Here is a 17,488-nt window from a genome sequence, read left to right on the forward strand (position 1 = left end):
TTACTTTGCCAACAATTACTTTGCCATCTAGTCAAGACTATGGTTTTTCCAGTGATCATGTATGGATGTGAGAGTTGGACTGTGAAGAAAGCTGAGTGCCGAGGAATTGATGCTTTTGAACTGTGGTTTTGGAGAAGACTCTTGAGAGTCCCTTGGACTGCAAGGAGATCCAACCAGTCCATTCTAAAGGAGATCAGTTCCTGGTGTTCATTGGAAGGACTGATGCTAAAGCTGAAACTCCAATACTTTGGCCACCTCATGCAAAGAGTTGACTCACTGGAAGAGACTCTGATGCTGGGAGGGATTGGGGGTGGGAGGAGAAGGGGACGACAGAGAATGAGATGGCTGGATGGCATCACCAACTCAATGGACATGAGTTTGAGTGAACTCCGGGAGTTGGTGATGGACAGGGATGGGGTCGCAAAGAGTCGGTCACAACTGAGCGACTGAAATGAACTGAACTGAACTGAACACCTAAAGCAACTAGAAAAGGAAGGAATGACAAACCCCAGGGTTAGTAGAAGGAAAGAAATCTTAAAAATTAGGGCAGAAATAAATGCAAAAGAAACAAAATGATACTTGCATCCCAATGTTCATAGCTGTACTACTTACAACAGCCAGGACATAGAAGCAACCCAAGTGCCTATCAACAGATGATTGGATTAAGAAGATGGGGCATATACATATACAATGGAATACTACTCAGCCATAAAAAGGGATGAAATTCTGCCTTGTGCAGCAGCATAGATGGACCTCAAGGGCATTATGCTTAGTGAGATCAGTCAGACAGAGAAAGACAAACACTGCATGACATCACTTATATGTAGACTGAAAAACAGTACAAATGAATGTATAGGCAAAGCAGAAGCAGACTCGCAGATAATAGAAAATAAACTTGTGGTTTCCAAACGGGAGAGGAAAGTGGGTAGGCACAAATTAGGGATGTGGGAGTAAGGGATACAAACTAACATGGGTAAAGTAGATAAGCATGAAGAATAGACTATACAGCACAAGGAATTATGGTCATTTTCTTGGAACAAATTATTTTGGACTATAATCACTGCTATATACCCGAAACTAATAGAATATTGCAAATCCACTATACTTCAATTATCTATTTATTTATTTAAAAATTATTTAGACCCTTTAAAAAAGAACAATGGACACATTTTGTGTTTAAAATATATTAATGTACTTAATATTTTAATATTCTGCTTTATAGCAGACTGAAGGAATGTCATTATGTAAGAAATATATTTTTGCTTAAAAATAGTATTTTATTAAAACATTGTAATAAATCTGAAGAAGACAGTTTTATCATTTTATTCTTTTTTTTTTTTTAGTCTTTATTGAATTTGTTACAATATTGCTTCTGTTCCATGTTTTGGTTTTTTTGGCCATGTGCCATGTGGCATGGATCTTAGCTCCCTCATCAGGGATGGAACCCACACTATCCATGTCAGAAGGTGATGTCCCAGCCACTGAACCACCAGAGAATTCCCTCTATCATTCCATTCTGATGAAATCAATTAACATCCCAGCACATGAATGCTGGACACAGAGGAGCCAAAGTCAAACACATATTTTTAAAAATGACTTTAAGGGTTTTGCTCTGCACACTGCCCTGTGCCTTCCCTGGGCATAATGTCCTCATTTCAAAATTTACCAGTTGACCTAGAAATAAGTTTCTGCCGGGGACCAGACCATGGTCAGAGGCTCTGGTTAGAAACCACAGATACGCTCAGATGCATCACGGGAACCGCGTCTTTTCCTTACTGCCAATGGCCAGAGATGGAGGGAGACCTTTGAATCATCAGTAAACAAGTCAGTGTGAAAGCCTCTGGTCGACTGCTCCTGGGCTTCACTCACCACATCCTGCGCATCCCCCTGGCCTGTGGGGCTCCATCTCCACCCAGCTGTCCACATTCACCAGGCAGACTTTGAGCGATGCCTTCCACACTTGCTGTCCTTCTGGTCCTTGGTAAGTTCTCACATGGAAGAGAGCTGGAACTGAGGGGTCTAGCACAGATGGGGCAACATATCTCATCATTCCTGTCTTCCAGAGCTGGGTCTGAGCCAGAGGAGCAGCACCCAGAAGCGTAAGTCCTTCCTTCAAAGCCCCCAAGTCAGGTTCAGCCACTGTGTCTGCTTGAGAACAGCTGGAGGAAAGGCCAGGGGCTCCGACTGGCTAGGAGGGCTCATGGCCAGCAGTTGGGTGGACTGGAGGCTGGGAGGGGTGCTTTCTCAGGGACTCCCGCCTCTGATTCCTTTCTAGAGATACTCTCGAAACCTGCCATCTGGGTCAGACCCAGTTTCATGATCCCAAAGGGAAGACCGGCTGCCATCGGGTGTCGGGGAGCTGGTGAGGCCGTGGAGTACCAACTGCTCTTTGAGGGGGGCCTTTTTGCCTTGGAGAGACCGAAGTCACCCCCAGTGAAGAACTGGGTGAAGTTCCCCATCCCGGCCATGACCTCGCACACCGCAGGGCAATACAGGTGCTCCTACCGAAGTGGGGAGCTCTGGTCAGAGCTCAGCGACCCTCTGGAGCTGGTGGTAACAGGTAACTGTCCTGTGGTGCAGCTATGGGGTCATCTCGTCAACCTGAGTCCTCCAGAAAGTCCTCACATGCTCGTCTCCCTCTGTCCCCCCCAAGCCTTGCTCAGATATTAGTTTGTCTTGGGGGCAATGCAGGGGGTTGGTTAATGCCTATGGGGTTATCTATAGAGAATTGTCTCTATGTCCTAGAAGCAGATTGGTCTTAGGTTCTTCGGAAAAGAGACTCTAAGATGGATGTTTGTATCCAGAGGGAATCACCATGGAGTGTCCTTAAAAACAGCACCTGTGATAACTGAGGGGCACAGGCCCTCACTGCTCACAGAAAGGGCAATTGGACAGCAGTGCAGCTCCAAGGGAGACCTCAGGGACTTCCCTGGTGGTCAGTCCAGAGGTTAAGACTCCATGTTTCCAATGCAGGTGAAGAGCATTCAATCCCTGGCCAGGGGACTAAGATCCCGCAGGCCGTGTGGTGTGGCCAAAAATGTTTTTAAATCAAAAATTTAAGGACAGAGACTTCAGCTGAGCAAACGTGGAACTCTGGACCTGGCTGGCCTTTCAGCGTAGTCTTGAAATGAGGCTAGAAGCTCTGTACTCCTATCAGGCAGGGATTGGATGAGAACCACTCCTGGGGAGATTCCAGACAGATAGTCTTGCTTTTGTGGTTCTTGGGTTCTAGCAGAAGACAGACTATGAGTCAAAGTCAGGAAATCAAAATCAGTTACACAGCACGTGAGGGTGAAATGGCAGCATGGAAGAAGTAGGGTAAGTGGGGTTGAGGTGGCCAGGCGATCTTGGGACAGGTGGTTCCCTTCCATCGAGGGATGTGGGTCTCAAGTTTAAGTCAGTATCAGAGTCACCTGTGGACATCCAGAAGCACAGATGACTTTAGTAAACCCACATTCGTGGACGCAGTATTCACAACAGACGGTAGAAACAACTCTGCCTAGCAGTGAGTGAGTGGATGAAGAAAGTGTGGTCTGTTCATACGACTGACTATCATTCAGCCTGAGGAAGGAAGGAAATCCCGACACTCGGTAACTTGGGGATGTTATATGGCGTGAAATAGGCCCACCGTCAAAGGATCAGTAAGTGTACATTCCACTTATATGGGGTACTTAAGATAGTCAAATTCAAAGGCATAAAGTAGAATGGTGGTTGCCAGGGTCTGGGGGAAGGGGAAATGAAAAGTTAATGTTTAACATATAGAGTTTCAGTTTTGCTAGGTGAAAAGTGTTCGGGGGATTAACAGGGACGACAATTGTACAACAGTGTGGATGTACTCAATATCATGGGGCTATACAATTAAAAATAGTTGAGGTGGTAAATTTATCTATATTTTACAACTAAAAGTAGCAATGAGGTTTCAAAGGTTTTTATTTTATTTTTTGATGTGGACCATTTTTAAAGTCTCTGAATGTGTTAACATACTGCTTCTGTTTTATGTTTCGGATTTTGGCCACTATGAGGCACGTGGGATTTAGTTCCTGGGCCAGGGCTCAAACCTGCAGCCCCTGCACTGGAAGGCAGAGTCTCAACCACTGGGCCACTAGGGAAGTCCCAACAAAACGGTTTAAAACACAGGTGGCTGCCCCTCCTCCAAGTTTCTGATGCAATAGTTCAGGGGTAGAGCCTGGAAATTTGCATTTCTAACAAGTTTCCCCAGGATGCTGACATTGCTGGTCCCAAGGACCAAACGCTGAGGACCAGTGATGTAGGGAAATTCCCAGAAAGAGATTCCTCTTAACTCTCCTGGCAGCTGCAGGAGGGACCGTCTCCGTCTTGAAGGGAGAATTCAGGGAGGGTGTGTCCATGACCAAGACAAATCTAGAAAATAGAAGGAGAGACCGAGATTCTGAGCGGGACGCTCGGAGACGCAGGAAGCAGGATACAGATGCTCTGTACCGGGACTTCCCTGGGGATCCTTCGGTGAAGACTCCACCCTTCAAGTGACAAGTATTCGGGTTCAATCCCTGGTGGGAAAACTCTGATCCCATGTGGCGCATGGCCAAAAGAAAAAATAAAAGATGCTCTTAAACTACTAGCCACCTTCTCTCACAGGACTGTATGACACACCCACGCTCTCAGTTGAACCCAGGTCTGAGGTGACCTCAGGAGAGAATGTGACCTTCCGTTGCCAGCTGGCAACAGCTACAAGCACATTCTTCCTGCTCAAGGGGGGACGATCCAGCCGCCCCCAGCTCAGATACGGGAACCTGCGGGCAGAGTTCCACCTCGGCCCTGTGACCCCAGTACACAGAGGGACATACAGATGCTTTGGCTCCTACAACAACCACGCGTGGTCTTTCCCCAGCAAGCCTGTGAAGCTCCTGGTCAAAGGTGAGGACCTCCCCATCAATGTTCCCCCATGTCCTTTCTGGATCTCTAAGTGACCACCAAACAGTGACGAGGATGGCAGCAAAGAGGCAGGTGGGGAGATGCAGAGAAGATGCTTTGCACCAGTGCTCTCATCCACATCGATTCCCAGAGGTTCAGGTGCTAGAGAGAGGAAGAGGACCATTGCCAGAGAGATGGCAGATGGAGGAGCGGGGATGGGGGAGGGAATAGGTGGGAAGACCAGACCCCTCGATCTTCTCCTTGTCTCCACTGCCAGGAGATGCCGGGGACACCACCTTCGCACCCACCGAACACACCTCTTCTGGTGAGTAACAGATACTTCTAAACTCAGGGGAAGGACTCAAAGCCTCCCAACCACAGTAAAAACTGGCGTTCGTTCACAATAGCCCTAGAGTGCACAGAGCAAGCCATTAGCTGCAGTTCTGTCAGCCAACCAGACAAAGACCCTTGCGTGTATGGCACTCACAACGTAGAGTCAGAGTCGTTGTTGTTCAGTCGCTCAGGCAGGTCCAACCTGACTGCAACCCCACGGACTGCAGCACGCCAGGCTTCCCTGTCCTTCACCATCTCCCAGAGTTTGCTCAGATTCGTGTCCATGGAGTTGGTGAAGCCATCCGGCCATCTCATCCTCTGGCGTCCCCTCCTCTTTCTGCCCTCAACCTTTCCCAGCATCAGGGAACTCTTAGTTGGGGCAGGCGGGATCTGGTTCCCCTACCGGGGATCGGACCCAGGCCCCCTGCACTGGGAGCATGGAGCCTTAGCCACTGGACCACCAGGGAAGTCCCTCACACCATCTCTTCCCCTCACTTCTTCACTTTCCGTATCCTCTGCAGACTACTGGGACTCCTACGAGTCAACCACAGGGGCCCAATCGCAGAAAGGTAAGCCGGCAGCGGGGGCTGTGGGCCCTCACAGGAAAGGGGAGAGGCATGGGCTGAGGTGGTCTTGGTAGCACCCCGTGAGCAATCGCTCTGTTCTTCTGGCCCAGACCATTTCCTCTGGAATCACGTGGTCCAGAATCTCATCCGGCTTGGCCTGGCTGTCCTGGTCCTGGTGGTCCTCGTGGGGCTCCTGCTTGAAGACTGGCTTCACAGGAGGAAGTCTGGAGAGAGAGCCAACAGGGTTTCACGTCGGGGGTGCGGGAGAAGGCTCTGAGCACAGAGAGCCCAGGAGACATGACCGAGAGACCCAGCGGCCACCGGTGGAGCTGAAAGCGGCCCTGACCTTGGGCTGCGGGAGCTCCGCGTGGAACCCATGGAGGAAGGGAGCTGCTGCAGAGAACTAAGGGAGGACTGCGTGCAGTCGGGCAGGAGGGAGATGAAGACGGCACGTTTCTCCTGCAGACCAAGCCTGTCGTCTCTTCCAGGTTTGAAGGACTCTCGTGCTTCCTTCCTGCGAGCCAAATTTTCAACCACCCCCGTCTTTCCTGAAAACAGCTTTCACATCACGGCCACGGGAATAGTTCCTTCTTCCTTTTGTCTTTATCCTTACTTTTTATAAATTTATTTAATTTTAACTGGAAGATAATTGCTTTACAACGTTGTGATAGTTTCTGCCGGAGAACATGAATCAGCCACAGGTGTACATGAGTCCCTCCTTTCTGAACCTCCCTCCCATCTCCCACTCCTCTAGGTCGTCGCAGGGCGCCATGTTGGGCTCCTCGCAACATACAGCACATTACGACTGGGGATCCCTTATGACACGGCAGTCACGTTTCAACGCGGCTCCCCCAATCTGTCCCACCCTCTGCCTCCCCTGCTGTGCTCGCATGTCCATCGTCTGTGTCCACATCTCTGTTCCTTCCCTGCGAATAGGCTCATCAGTTACCATTCTTTCTAGATTCCATATACATGCTTTGCTATATGAAATTTGTCTCTTTCTGACTTATTTCTCTGTATAACAGGCTCTCGGTTCATCCATCTCACTAGAACTGACTCAGATTCATTCCTTTTTATGACTGAGTGGTATTTCTTTGTATATATGTACCACAACTTCTTTATCCACTCATCTGTCGACAGACATCTAGGTTGCTTCCACATCCTGGCTATTTATCCCTCTTTATTCCTTGCTGTCTCTGCAGATGTCATTCAAAATATTTAACCACCAGTACAGAAAAGGCATATTTATCAATAGGATTAAGAGCTAGAGAGGCAACAACCCAGTAGCCCATTCTTACCCATTGCTATTGGAGATGAACCTTGACAGGTGTCATAAGAAAAGAATACATTTGGGGCAACATCAACAGACTTCAGAGAACCTTTGTCGTCCCAAACTGAAAAGCGTTTTTAAATTTTTAATTGAAATATTTTTGACATAGAACTCTCTATCAGTTTAAGGCTTGCAAATCTGTTGCTCTGATACATTTATCTGCTGTGAAACGATTGCCATTATAGTGTTAGCCAGCACCTCTCTCACATCACATTATCAACATTTCTTTTTTGTGGCTGGAATAATTAAGATCTGGCCCGTTAGCAGGTTTGATGATTTTCATGTGACACTGTGGTGTGTCATTACCATACTGATCATTAGGCTCCAGGACTTATTCGTCTACTAGTTTGCTCTCTTAAATGTCATCTCTCCATTCCCTCCACCCACCAGTCTTCAGTAAACACCATTCTGCTCTCCGTTTCTCCGAGCTTGGCTTTGTTTTCAGATTCCACCTTTAAGTGACATCACACAGTATTTGTTTTCATCTGACTCATTTCACTTAGCATAATGTCGTCAAGGTCCATCCTTGTTGTCAAAAATGGGAAGATTCCCTTCTTTCTCATGGCTGAATTATATATATTTTTACTATATATATATAACATATCTTTATTTGGACCATAAAGAAGGCTGAGCACTGAGGAACTGATGCTTTCTAATTGTGGTTTTGGAGAAGACAGTTGAGAATCGCTTGGACGGCAAGGACTTTAGGATCAAACTGGCAAGCCACTCCAGTACTACTGCCTAGAAAATCCCATGGATGGAGGAGCCTGGTAGGCTGCAGTCTATGGGGTCACTAAGGGTTGGACACGACTGAGCAACTTCACTTTCACTTTTCATTTTCACACATTGGAGAAGGAAATGGCAACCCACTCCAGTGTTCTTGCCTGGAGAATCCCAGGGACGGGGGAGCCTGGTGGGCTTCCATCTATGGGGTCACACAGAGTCGGGCACGACTGAAGTGACTTAGCAGCAGTAGCAGTAGCAGCAATCTATCCTAAAAGAAATCAATCCCAAATATTCATTGGAAGGACTGAGGCTGAAGCTGAAGCTCCAATACTTTGGCCACCTGATGCCAAGAGCCGACTCATTGGAAAAGACCCTGCTGCTGGGGAAGATCGAAGGCGAAAGGATAAGGGGGCAGCAGAGAATGAGACGGTTGGATGGCATCACTGACTCTGGACGTGAATTTGAGCAAACTCCAGGAGATAGTGGAGGACAGAGGAGCCTGGCGTGCTGCAGTCCATGGGGTCACAGATTCACACACGACATAGTGACTGAACCATCCCAACGAAATCTATATTTTTAAGGAGGCACATTCATCACTCCAGCCCAGGACCAGTCTAACCCATCTACACCTCTCAAGGCACCCACGTGCTTGGAGACCCATTTCTGCCAGTTGATGCTGGCCTCGTGGAGATCAGGAAAGGTGAGCTTTGACGATGGAGAGGGCATCTCATTCTCCTCCCTCAGCTCAGCCTCTCTTCCTTCCTTGTTTACCCCCACGTTCTTCCACTTTCCCAATTGCAACTATTGACAGGATCTCCAGTCTGCCTTTTCTGTCTGCTGTCTTCACCCCATTTCATACAACAAGTGCGCTGCAGAATCAGGAGGCAGGGAGAAAGGACGGAATTTGAGCTCCATTAACATCTGTGTTCCCGAGGCAAACTACATCCTTTCCGTTTTCACCTTCCACTGGCCAAAAGGAGGGGTTGCTCGCTCCTTCTCAGTAATACATGAGCTCATGACATCATTCTACAAATTAAAAAAATAATTTTTTTATGTGGACCCTTTTAAAGTTTTTATTGAATTTGTTACCATATTGCTTCTGTCTTAAGTTTTGGATTTTTTGGCCCCAAGGCATGTGGGATGTTAGCTCCCTGACCAGGGACCAAACCCACACCCCCAGCTTTAGAAGGCCATGCCTTAACCACTGGACCACCAGGGAAGTCCTCATTCTAGGAATTTATCAGCGCTTCGCAGTTATCACATCACCACCAGTACCAGAATTCTCTCACCCTGAGTCAGGAACAGGAACAAAATCTTCAGAACATGGATATGATCTTTTGGAGAAGGTCCACCCCCTTCTACTCTTCCTGGTCTGTGAATGGGGTGACCAATCGCCCTGAGACATCACCCACCTGGGCAAGGATGTACTCTACCCCTTCAGGCTCACTCCTCAACCACTAGAAACTGGTTCTCACCCATCACTTCCTTTGAAGCTGTTTTTGTAACATAATAAGTTTCCCGGAACTCTCAGTGGACACCGCTCAGCCCTTATCTTTGCTCTTCTGTTAATTACATATGACCACTTCCTCCTTGAAAAAGTCACCTCACTGGCTTTCTCTGACCCCTCCCCCTACTCACTCTGACTCTCCCTACACCACCGGGTTTGGGGGGCTCTCATGGCCAGAGTTTTGAGATTCTATGGTGGACTTAATGTTTCTCTGGACACAAGTCTGGGTTGACTTCATTTAACGCCACGGTTTCGATTTCTCTACAATCAGATGCCCAAATCTGTTTCTCTTCTGATTACAGTCACATTGGTGGTGGGCAGGGGGTGGGGGTGGGGGACGGGGGAGGGAGTTGGGGCCTCAATATGTGCATTCGAGGGGGACACAATTCAGCCCACAGCAGGGACCGTCCTGAGCTTGGTGTTGAGCAGCACCCCTGGCCTCTATCCACTGTATGCCTGGACCACCACCCACCTAACCTATTATAACCAAACAATCTCCATGAGCTGAGCTGAGCATGCATGTGTGCTCAGTCGTGGCCAACTCTTTGTGACCCCATGGGCTGTAGCGCACCAGACTCCTCCATCCACGGGATTTTCCATGGACTGTAGCGCACCAGGCTCCTCCATCCACGGGATTTTCCAGGCAAGAGTACTGGAGTTAGTTGCCACTTCCTTCTCCCCAGGGGATCTTCCCGACCCAGGGATCGAACCTGCAGCTCCTGCGACTCCTGCATTGGCAGGCAGGTTCTTTATCACCGTGCCACATGGGAGAAGTCTCCACGGACATTGCCAAATGTTGCCCTGAGGAGCTACCCGGTTAAGAACCCCTGGCTTGGAAGGATATAAAGAGGGGTGGTGGAAGAAGGTGGCTGTGATGGGGGAGGGACCTCCGTGAGATCCGGTGGTCAGCTAGGTGAGAACGTGTTGACTGTGCTGAGAAGGACGGCCACGTGAAATTCTGAAACGCCTCCCAGGCCCTCACCCCCAGGCAGGAACAACCACAGGTGCAGGGCTCGAGGCAGAGGAGTGGCGGGACAGCCCGCACGACTGGGACAGAGGGGGTCAGGGGAGACCCGGCTGAAAGGTGAGCCCAGGGCCTCTCTTTCTTATTCTGGCTGCGCTGGTCCTCACTGCAGCACAGGGGCTCTTTGTCGTGGCTCACAGGCCTCTCCAGGCGCGCAGCACGGGCTCTGGGGTCTGCAGGCTTAGTTGCCCTGTGGCATGGGGACCTCACCCCCGGCCAGGGGTCAAATCCACATCCCCTGCATTGGAAGGCAGTTTCTTAACGTGCTTACCACCAGAGAAGGCCCCGGAAGTGACTTTTGAACCCCAGATCTGTCTTTTGCCATCACCTTGTGCAAAACGAGAATAATTATAACTTCGGGGGAGGGACTTGCCTTCGTAAACCTGGATCTCCTGGCTCATACACACAGCCCTGGAAGACAGCCCTGGTGAGGTGAACCCCAAATTCAAGAGTGTGCCTCCACTTCACGGCATCTAGGGGCCCCCATCTTCTCTCTGGGACTCACCAAGGCTCAGCAGGAGGGTGAGAGGAGGAGATAAGATTCTGGAACCATTCAGGCCCTCTGGCCCCAGCAGAACTGAGCTGCAGTGGTACTGAGACTGAGGCAGACGGGTCCAGGAGAGGAGCCAGATGGAGAGGGGGAGGCCCACCTAATACCGTGAGTCTGAGGGTTTTAACACCTGCCAAAGGAAGAGTCACGCCCCCACCTAGATCTCTACCCAACCGGGGACCCGTGGGAGGTGCGACATCCTGAAGACAGTGCTCGCTCTCCACCTGCCATGGGGTTTTCAGCCTCTGCGTGACGACTGTTGCGGGGCTGTGGTGTGTGCTGTAGAAGGTTTCACAGCACCCTTGGTCTGTGCCCACGAAAAGTTCATAGCAGAGCCAGGTGTGACCTCCCCACAAAATCCAGAGTCGTCAAACCCATAGAGACAAAGTAAATGGAGAGGTATGGGGTTTCCTGCTGGGAGATGCAGACGTCGAGGCTACGGTTTCTCCAGTGTCACGTATGGATGAGCGCGTTGGACTGTAAAGAAAGCTGAGCACCGAAGAATTGATGCTTTTGAACTGTGGTGTTGGAGAAGTCTCTTGAGAGTCCCTTGGACTGCAAGGGGATCCAACCAGTCCATCCTAAAGGACATCAGTCCTGAGTGTTCATTGGAAGGACTGATGCTGAAGCTAAAACTCCAATCCTTTAGCCACCTGATGAGAAGAACTGACTCATTTGAAAAGACCCTGAGGTTGGGAAACATTGAAGGAGGAAGGAGAAGGGGATGACAGAGGATGAGATGGTTGGAAGGCATCACCGACTCAATGGACTTGAGTTTGAGTAAACTCCAGGAAGGCCTGGTGTGCTGCAGTCCATGGGTTGCCAAGAGTCAGACACGACTGAGCGACTGAACTGAGACATTCTGGAACTAGATGGCGGTGATGGTCCCAATGGTGTGAACACCCTGAATGCCACTCAACTGTGCACTTCACGATGATGAAAATGGTTACGTTGATGTGATGTGTATTGCCCCACGATTTTTTAAGTCTTCAGACTTTGCCAGATTGGGGGCGGGGGGACACGGCAAGATCAGGCTTAGTTGCAGACCACTGTCTTATTCTATAGCAATGAATGGCTAGACTGTAGGCTCTCTCAATCTCAGCACTATCGAAATTCTTGGGGGAGGGGATAGTTTTTTGTTGTGGTGGGGCTGTTCCGTGCATGGTGAGATGTCTACGCACTGAATGTCAGGAGCGCCCCCTCGTTGTAAAAAAAAAAAAAACAACCTATAAACATTGCCCAGTGTCCCTGGGTGGCAAGTGTCCTTGATGGTGTCCCTGGGTCCCCTAGTGAGAACCACTGATCTTCAATGTCCTAAACTCCATAAGACTTTTTAAAATTTTCTGCACAAAGTGAGCTATAAGACAAACCACAGGCTTTCCAATTTGTAAGAACTCTGTTTTCAAAACTCAGCCTGCTTCTCAGAGGCCATGTCATATAGGGTCAATGAGTCCTCTTACTCTTTCCTTATTTATAAACAGATAAAAATAACAAGATAGCTGGGAGGGGGGTGAACTGCCACAAAGTGTCCATCAGAATGTATTTAAAATACCCAGCAATAAAAATTAAAACAAATAAATTTAAAAAATAAAAAAAGGCAAAAAATTAAAATACCCAGCAGAGGGTGTGACCCAGACACTGTCCATCACAACCTCCCTCGATTATGTTTGTATCATTTTTTTAAAATGTAAATCCTACCCATGAGCTTTGTACTCAAGGAGAAGGCTGAATTTTTACTCACTCAGCCTTGCGTCAAAAAACCTGAGCACTCCTGATCCATACTCAATTCCTCCATCATCTATTCCCTTGAAATCCTTACCTAGCTGTATCCCACTAAACAGTGGTATCCAAAAGTCTTTTTTAAGTTACTACAGGGGCCTCGCTGGTGGCTCAGCGGTAAAGAATCCACCTGCCAATGCAGGAGATGCAGGTTTGATCCCTGGGTTGGGAAGATTTCCTGGAGGAGGAAATGGCAACCCACTCCAGAATTCTTGCCTGGGACACCCCATGGACAGAGGAGCCTGGCGGGCTACAGTCCATGGGGTCGCAGAGAACGGACACAACTGAGCACACACGCATAGGGGAGAAAAACAGAAGGAACACGCGTAATCATCGTGAGCTCTGTAATGATTCTTCCTAGACTAAGCACGCCAGGAACGAAGTTTACTCTAAGTCAGCTGCTGGGTGTGTGAATAAATTCAGCATCAAACAAAGTGCTTTGCCTTTTATTACCCTTGTGAGACAGAACATTTTGGCATCAAGTGGGTACGTGACTTGTGCGGATATTCCCAGAAACCAGAGAGTGAAAAACCAGTGTGCAGTTCTACATTCTGATCCAGCGCTTGACATCTGACATTCTGGCCTTCATGAACGAGATGTCTTAGAGGTATCGGATCACCCCTCTGGGGACACGTACGAGAAATATCTCAGCACGTTCAGGAAAAGAAGTCACAACATGAGGATCTGGTTGTTCTGGCATCGTTGCTTTCGATGGTCAGTCTGGGGTTGCTCTCCTTCACGTCCTTCAGCAGCCTCTGGACTTCCACGGTAGATCTGTCCATCTGCAACCTGAGCGTCCTTAAGGAGCCACTGTTCTGTTTCAAAGCCTTAAGGAGCGCCATGATGCCGCTCTGTCCCCAGGTGCTCTGGCCCAAGTCCAGCGTTTCCAGGCTCCGGCTGCTGATGAGAGCGGACGCAAGACACTGGCAACTGAAAGGGGTGACGGCGCAGCCCCAGAGTCTGTTGAGGAAGTAGAGAAAGTCACTCATGGAAGCGCGTTCTTAACGGAGAACCCACCGGATGGCCAGGCACACCCTTACTCCCTGGGGACCTAGTAGGGAAGACATGAAAGTTATCTTCTTTGTGGAGCTTATTCTAGCCACATCAGGTCATGTTGTCTTGAAGAGGGGATAACGGTATTGGAATAAAATAAACAGGATCAATAAAACAGAGGCGGATTAGGTGGATTGGCGGTGGTCCATGAATTCCATGTTCGAAAGATGATATGAGAAAAAGAAGAATACGGAGTGAACCATGATGATAACTGGGGGCATGGAAGCCAGTATAGCCGAGAGGCCAAGCTCGCAGGGCAGCAGCAGAGCGGCCCACTGTTAAACAGAGTGCAGTCAGTCAGAACCAGATACCATATATCACATCGATACGCGTGGGATCTAGGAAGGTGGCACTCAGGAAGCTGTCTGCAGGGCAGCCACGGAGACGCAGACAAAGAACAGACTTGCGGACCCAGCGGAGGAAGGAGAGGGTGGGACGAACGGGGAGGGTGGCACTGAAACATGCATTGAGAATTTACAGTACGACACAGGGAGCTCAGATCCGGCGCCCTGTGAGAACCTACAGGGGTGGGATGGGCTGGGAGGCCGGGGGAGGTTCGAGAGAGAGGGAACATACGTGTGCCTACGGCCGATTCACGCTCATATATAGCAGAAACAAACACGATATTGTAAAGCAGTTATCCTCCCGTCAAAGATAAAAGTTTCAAAGTATCCAACAGACAATTAAACAAAAGAAAGAGTGGCTCATAACTAATTATAGGATCCCACAGACTCTTGTTGGAGAAGGCAGTGGCAACCCACTCCAGTATTCTTGCCTAGGAAGTCCCATGGACAGAGTCTGAGCCTGGTGGGCTACAGTCCATAGGGTCACAAAGATTCGGACACAATTTAGCAACTGAGCACATACACTCTTGTAGGCTATTATGTTGGGTTGGCCAAAAAAGTTTATTTGGGTTTTTCTGAAAGATGTTATGAAAGAAAAACAAGCGAAAAGAAAACAACACAGAAAACCTTCAGATTTTTATCTACAGTGACCCAAGGAACTTTTGTGTCTTGAAAGACATGTGCTGTGGCCTGGCTTGCAAGCTGAAAGACATCTGGGGGTGATGGGTTGAGACCCAACATCAGGAAATCAAGAATCAAAACCCACAGACTAGTTCAGAGAAAATGGCATAATCTCTGTGACGCAGGGACTGAGGCAAGTCAGTCAGAGAAAGACACATCATATGATAATGCTTATATGTGGAATCCAAAGAAATAGTACAAAAGGGCCTATTTACAAAACAGAGGTTGAGCCACAGATATAGAAAATAAATTATGGTTACCAGAGAAGGGAACAAGGCTGCAGGGGTTAAATTGGGAGCTTGGGATTGATACAGACACACTACTATATATAAAATAGATAATAAGGGCCTACTGTACAGCATGGGAACTCTACTCAATACTCTGTAATAACCTATATGGGGAAAGATGCCTAAAACAGAGGGGATATGTGTGTAACTGATTCACTTTGCTGTACAGTAGACATTAGCACAACACTGTAAATCAACTATACTCAATAATATTTTTTTTTAAAAAAAAGAAAGAAAATGAGCTATAATGCCATAAAAAGACAAAATTTCAGTTGTTCATTGCTGGCAAAAAAGAAAAACCAAAAATATTTTCAAACATCCTTAAAATGAAGAAAATGACTTACCTTAGACATTTCAGGTTACAATTTGGTTTCTTCAAAGCTTCATAGAGAAAACACAGTCCGGTGGCTATGGGGTTGAAACCCAGGTCCAGGCTGGTGAGGCTGGAGTCTCCTTGGAGAAGCTTTGAGATATACTTACAGCCATGTCTGTTTATGTTGCAGTGACGCAGCCTGCCAAGACAGTTGTATGAAGAAATTGGATTATCCCTCTGTGACGTGGAGGTTATGTCCAGCTATTAATACTTGTTTTCTATCTCAAGTCACACGCTTTTCCGTAGGCTTCTACATAAAGACACGCAAATGGAAGGACTTCCCTGGTGGCCCAGTGGTTAAGAATCTGTCTTGCAATGCAGGGGATGCAGGCAGATTCGATCCCTGGTTGGGGGAACTAAGATCCCACATGCTGTGGAGCAACTAGCGCCCCCACCCCGCACTGCAACTACTGAGCCTGCGCTCCGTGATGCAGCCAAATTAAATTAATACAAAAAAAACACACGCGCATGGAATGATGAGCGTTTCCACCCTGCCTACGTGGTGGAGTATTCAGCTGGCCTTCATCTGCCCCCCTTCATTTTGGAGAAAAAGACACGCACCCTAGATACAGGTTTTCCTTCCATGACAGCATGTCGGCAGGTGAAGGGATCTGGGTTCAGACAGACCTGAGAATGTGTTCAGAATGTGAAGCTTCTTTTCCTTCCTGCACGATCAGGTCTTTGGGAGTCCATGCTCCCCGTCTCGTGTTTTATTTCAAGCCCTGTATTTGTTCCAGCATAACTCGGTACACCAAAATCTTCACGTTCCTGACTTTGAGAGGCTGTCTTTCTCACTAAAACACTGTAGACTCTCCAGCAAGTTTAGACGCCTACAAGTCCTCCTGACCACAGAGAAGGGTGTTCCCATGACTCAAATGGACAGGTCTCCCCCAAATACCTTGTGCCCCAAGCATGGCGTAACAGCGAAAGCGTAGAGTCTGAACTAACGTAGCAGTGAGCAGGTGGGTGGTAACTGGACAGAAAGATGCCATGCTCTGTGCTGTGCGAGGTCCTTAAAAACTCACACGTGAACCTGGGGAGCTGGGGAGAGGAGCTGAAGCAAAATCTAAAACTCCAAGTTTTGACAGCCTACAAAATGAAGGGTTGGTCAAACAACGCCTTTATGTTTTTAAGATAATGATCACTGACAACTCAGCATATACAGGGGCTTCACACCTACACCTACTGCAAAGATGGGACCACCGGCAAACTCAGCGATGAAACTCTGGTTTTCTAACTAACACAACTGAAATAAAGGTAACTATGGCATGTGCTTGTAAGGATGTTTTTAATTCTTCTAAACTTTAGTAGAATCCCTGATGCACAGTAAGTACCAAGTATCGACACTTTTGTTGATTAGACACCTAAATCAACTCTGCCTTTAGAACAGGGGAGCCTAAAGTACACGCTGCAATATTTAAGACAGACAACTAGCAAGGACCTACTGCACAGCACAGGGAACTCTGCTCAGTGTCGTGTGGCAGCCTAGCAGGGAGAAGAGTTCGGGGGAGAATGGATACATGTGTATGCAGGGCTGAGTCACTTTACTGTTTACCCGAAACTATCACAACATTATTAATTGGCTGTAGCCCCCAATATGAAATAAAAAGTTTAAAAGAAAACTATCACAACATTGTTGGTTGGCTATATTCTAATATAAAGTAAAAATAAAAATCTAGGAGGCTAGATCTCATGTTAAGCATTCTTACAATAAAATTAATAATCACAATGAAAATAATACAGTTTTAAAATGAAAGTGATAAATTAAAAAAAAAAAATTTTTTTAAGCCAGGACATTCTGTGTGACATCATAAAGGAAGTTTTATATTCTTCTAATGAACACTACAGAGGCAGAAATGACCTTTTCCTTTTCTCTCTCTATAAACAGAGTTCCTGATTCTCCTTTCCAGTCTTAAACCCTACTGTGTAACTCAATCCACTCTGAATTGCTGGCAGATGTCATGTGAATTTTCAGAATATACACAGAACATCAGACCTGAGAATTAACTATTTATCTCAAATTCTAAGACTAGAAAGAGGCTGGG

General features: G+C 47.7%; 2 protein-coding genes across 6 annotated transcripts in view; one reads left to right on the forward strand and one right to left on the reverse strand.

The window, feature by feature from the left end:
* The first annotated feature begins 304 nt into the window (after positions 1-304).
* Positions 305-6,427, forward strand: LOC129546011 (natural cytotoxicity triggering receptor 1). Its single transcript, XM_055410682.2, has 7 exons — positions 305-1,981; positions 2,064-2,099; positions 2,276-2,560; positions 4,615-4,893; positions 5,168-5,215; positions 5,745-5,792; positions 5,900-6,427. Exons 1-7 carry the CDS (start codon positions 1,948-1,950, stop codon positions 6,064-6,066), a joined length of 897 nt encoding a protein of 298 aa, XP_055266657.2. The 5' UTR covers positions 305-1,947; the 3' UTR covers positions 6,067-6,427.
* Positions 6,428-13,135: 6,708 nt separating this feature from the next.
* Positions 13,136-17,488, reverse strand: part of LOC129545957 (NACHT, LRR and PYD domains-containing protein 7) — a 29,152-nt gene continuing 24,799 nt past the window's right edge. For 4 of the 5 annotated variants that reach the window (XM_088830313.1, XM_088830315.1, XM_055410557.2 and 1 more), the window contains exons 7-8: positions 15,415-15,582; positions 13,136-13,665 (exon numbers count right to left, since the gene is read on the reverse strand). In XM_088830313.1, the coding sequence (XP_088686439.1) occupies positions 13,362-13,665; positions 15,415-15,582 (472 nt within the window). In that variant the 3' untranslated portion in view covers positions 13,136-13,361. Of the gene's footprint in view, positions 13,757-15,414; positions 15,583-17,488 lie in introns of all 5 variants that reach the window. The other variant, XM_088830316.1, reaches the window with a different exon arrangement.

The sequence above is a fragment of the Moschus berezovskii genome, chromosome 22 (assembly GCF_049115385.1).
Source record: "Moschus berezovskii isolate FMDL1 chromosome 22, NW_MosBer_1.0, whole genome shotgun sequence".
Classification (NCBI taxonomy): domain Eukaryota; kingdom Metazoa; phylum Chordata; class Mammalia; order Artiodactyla; family Moschidae; genus Moschus; species Moschus berezovskii.

Excerpts from the sequence above, each read along its gene's own strand:
- LOC129546011 (XM_055410682.2), top strand. The coding sequence starts at position 1,948 with ATGCCTTCCACACTTGCTGTCCTTCTGGTCCTTG. Across the intron at positions 2,561-4,614 it reads TCTGGAGCTGGTGGTAACAG|GACTGTATGACACACCCACG; the intron begins GTAACTGTCCTG and ends CTTCTCTCACAG. Across the intron at positions 4,894-5,167 it reads TGTGAAGCTCCTGGTCAAAG|GAGATGCCGGGGACACCACC; the intron begins GTGAGGACCTCC and ends CTCCACTGCCAG.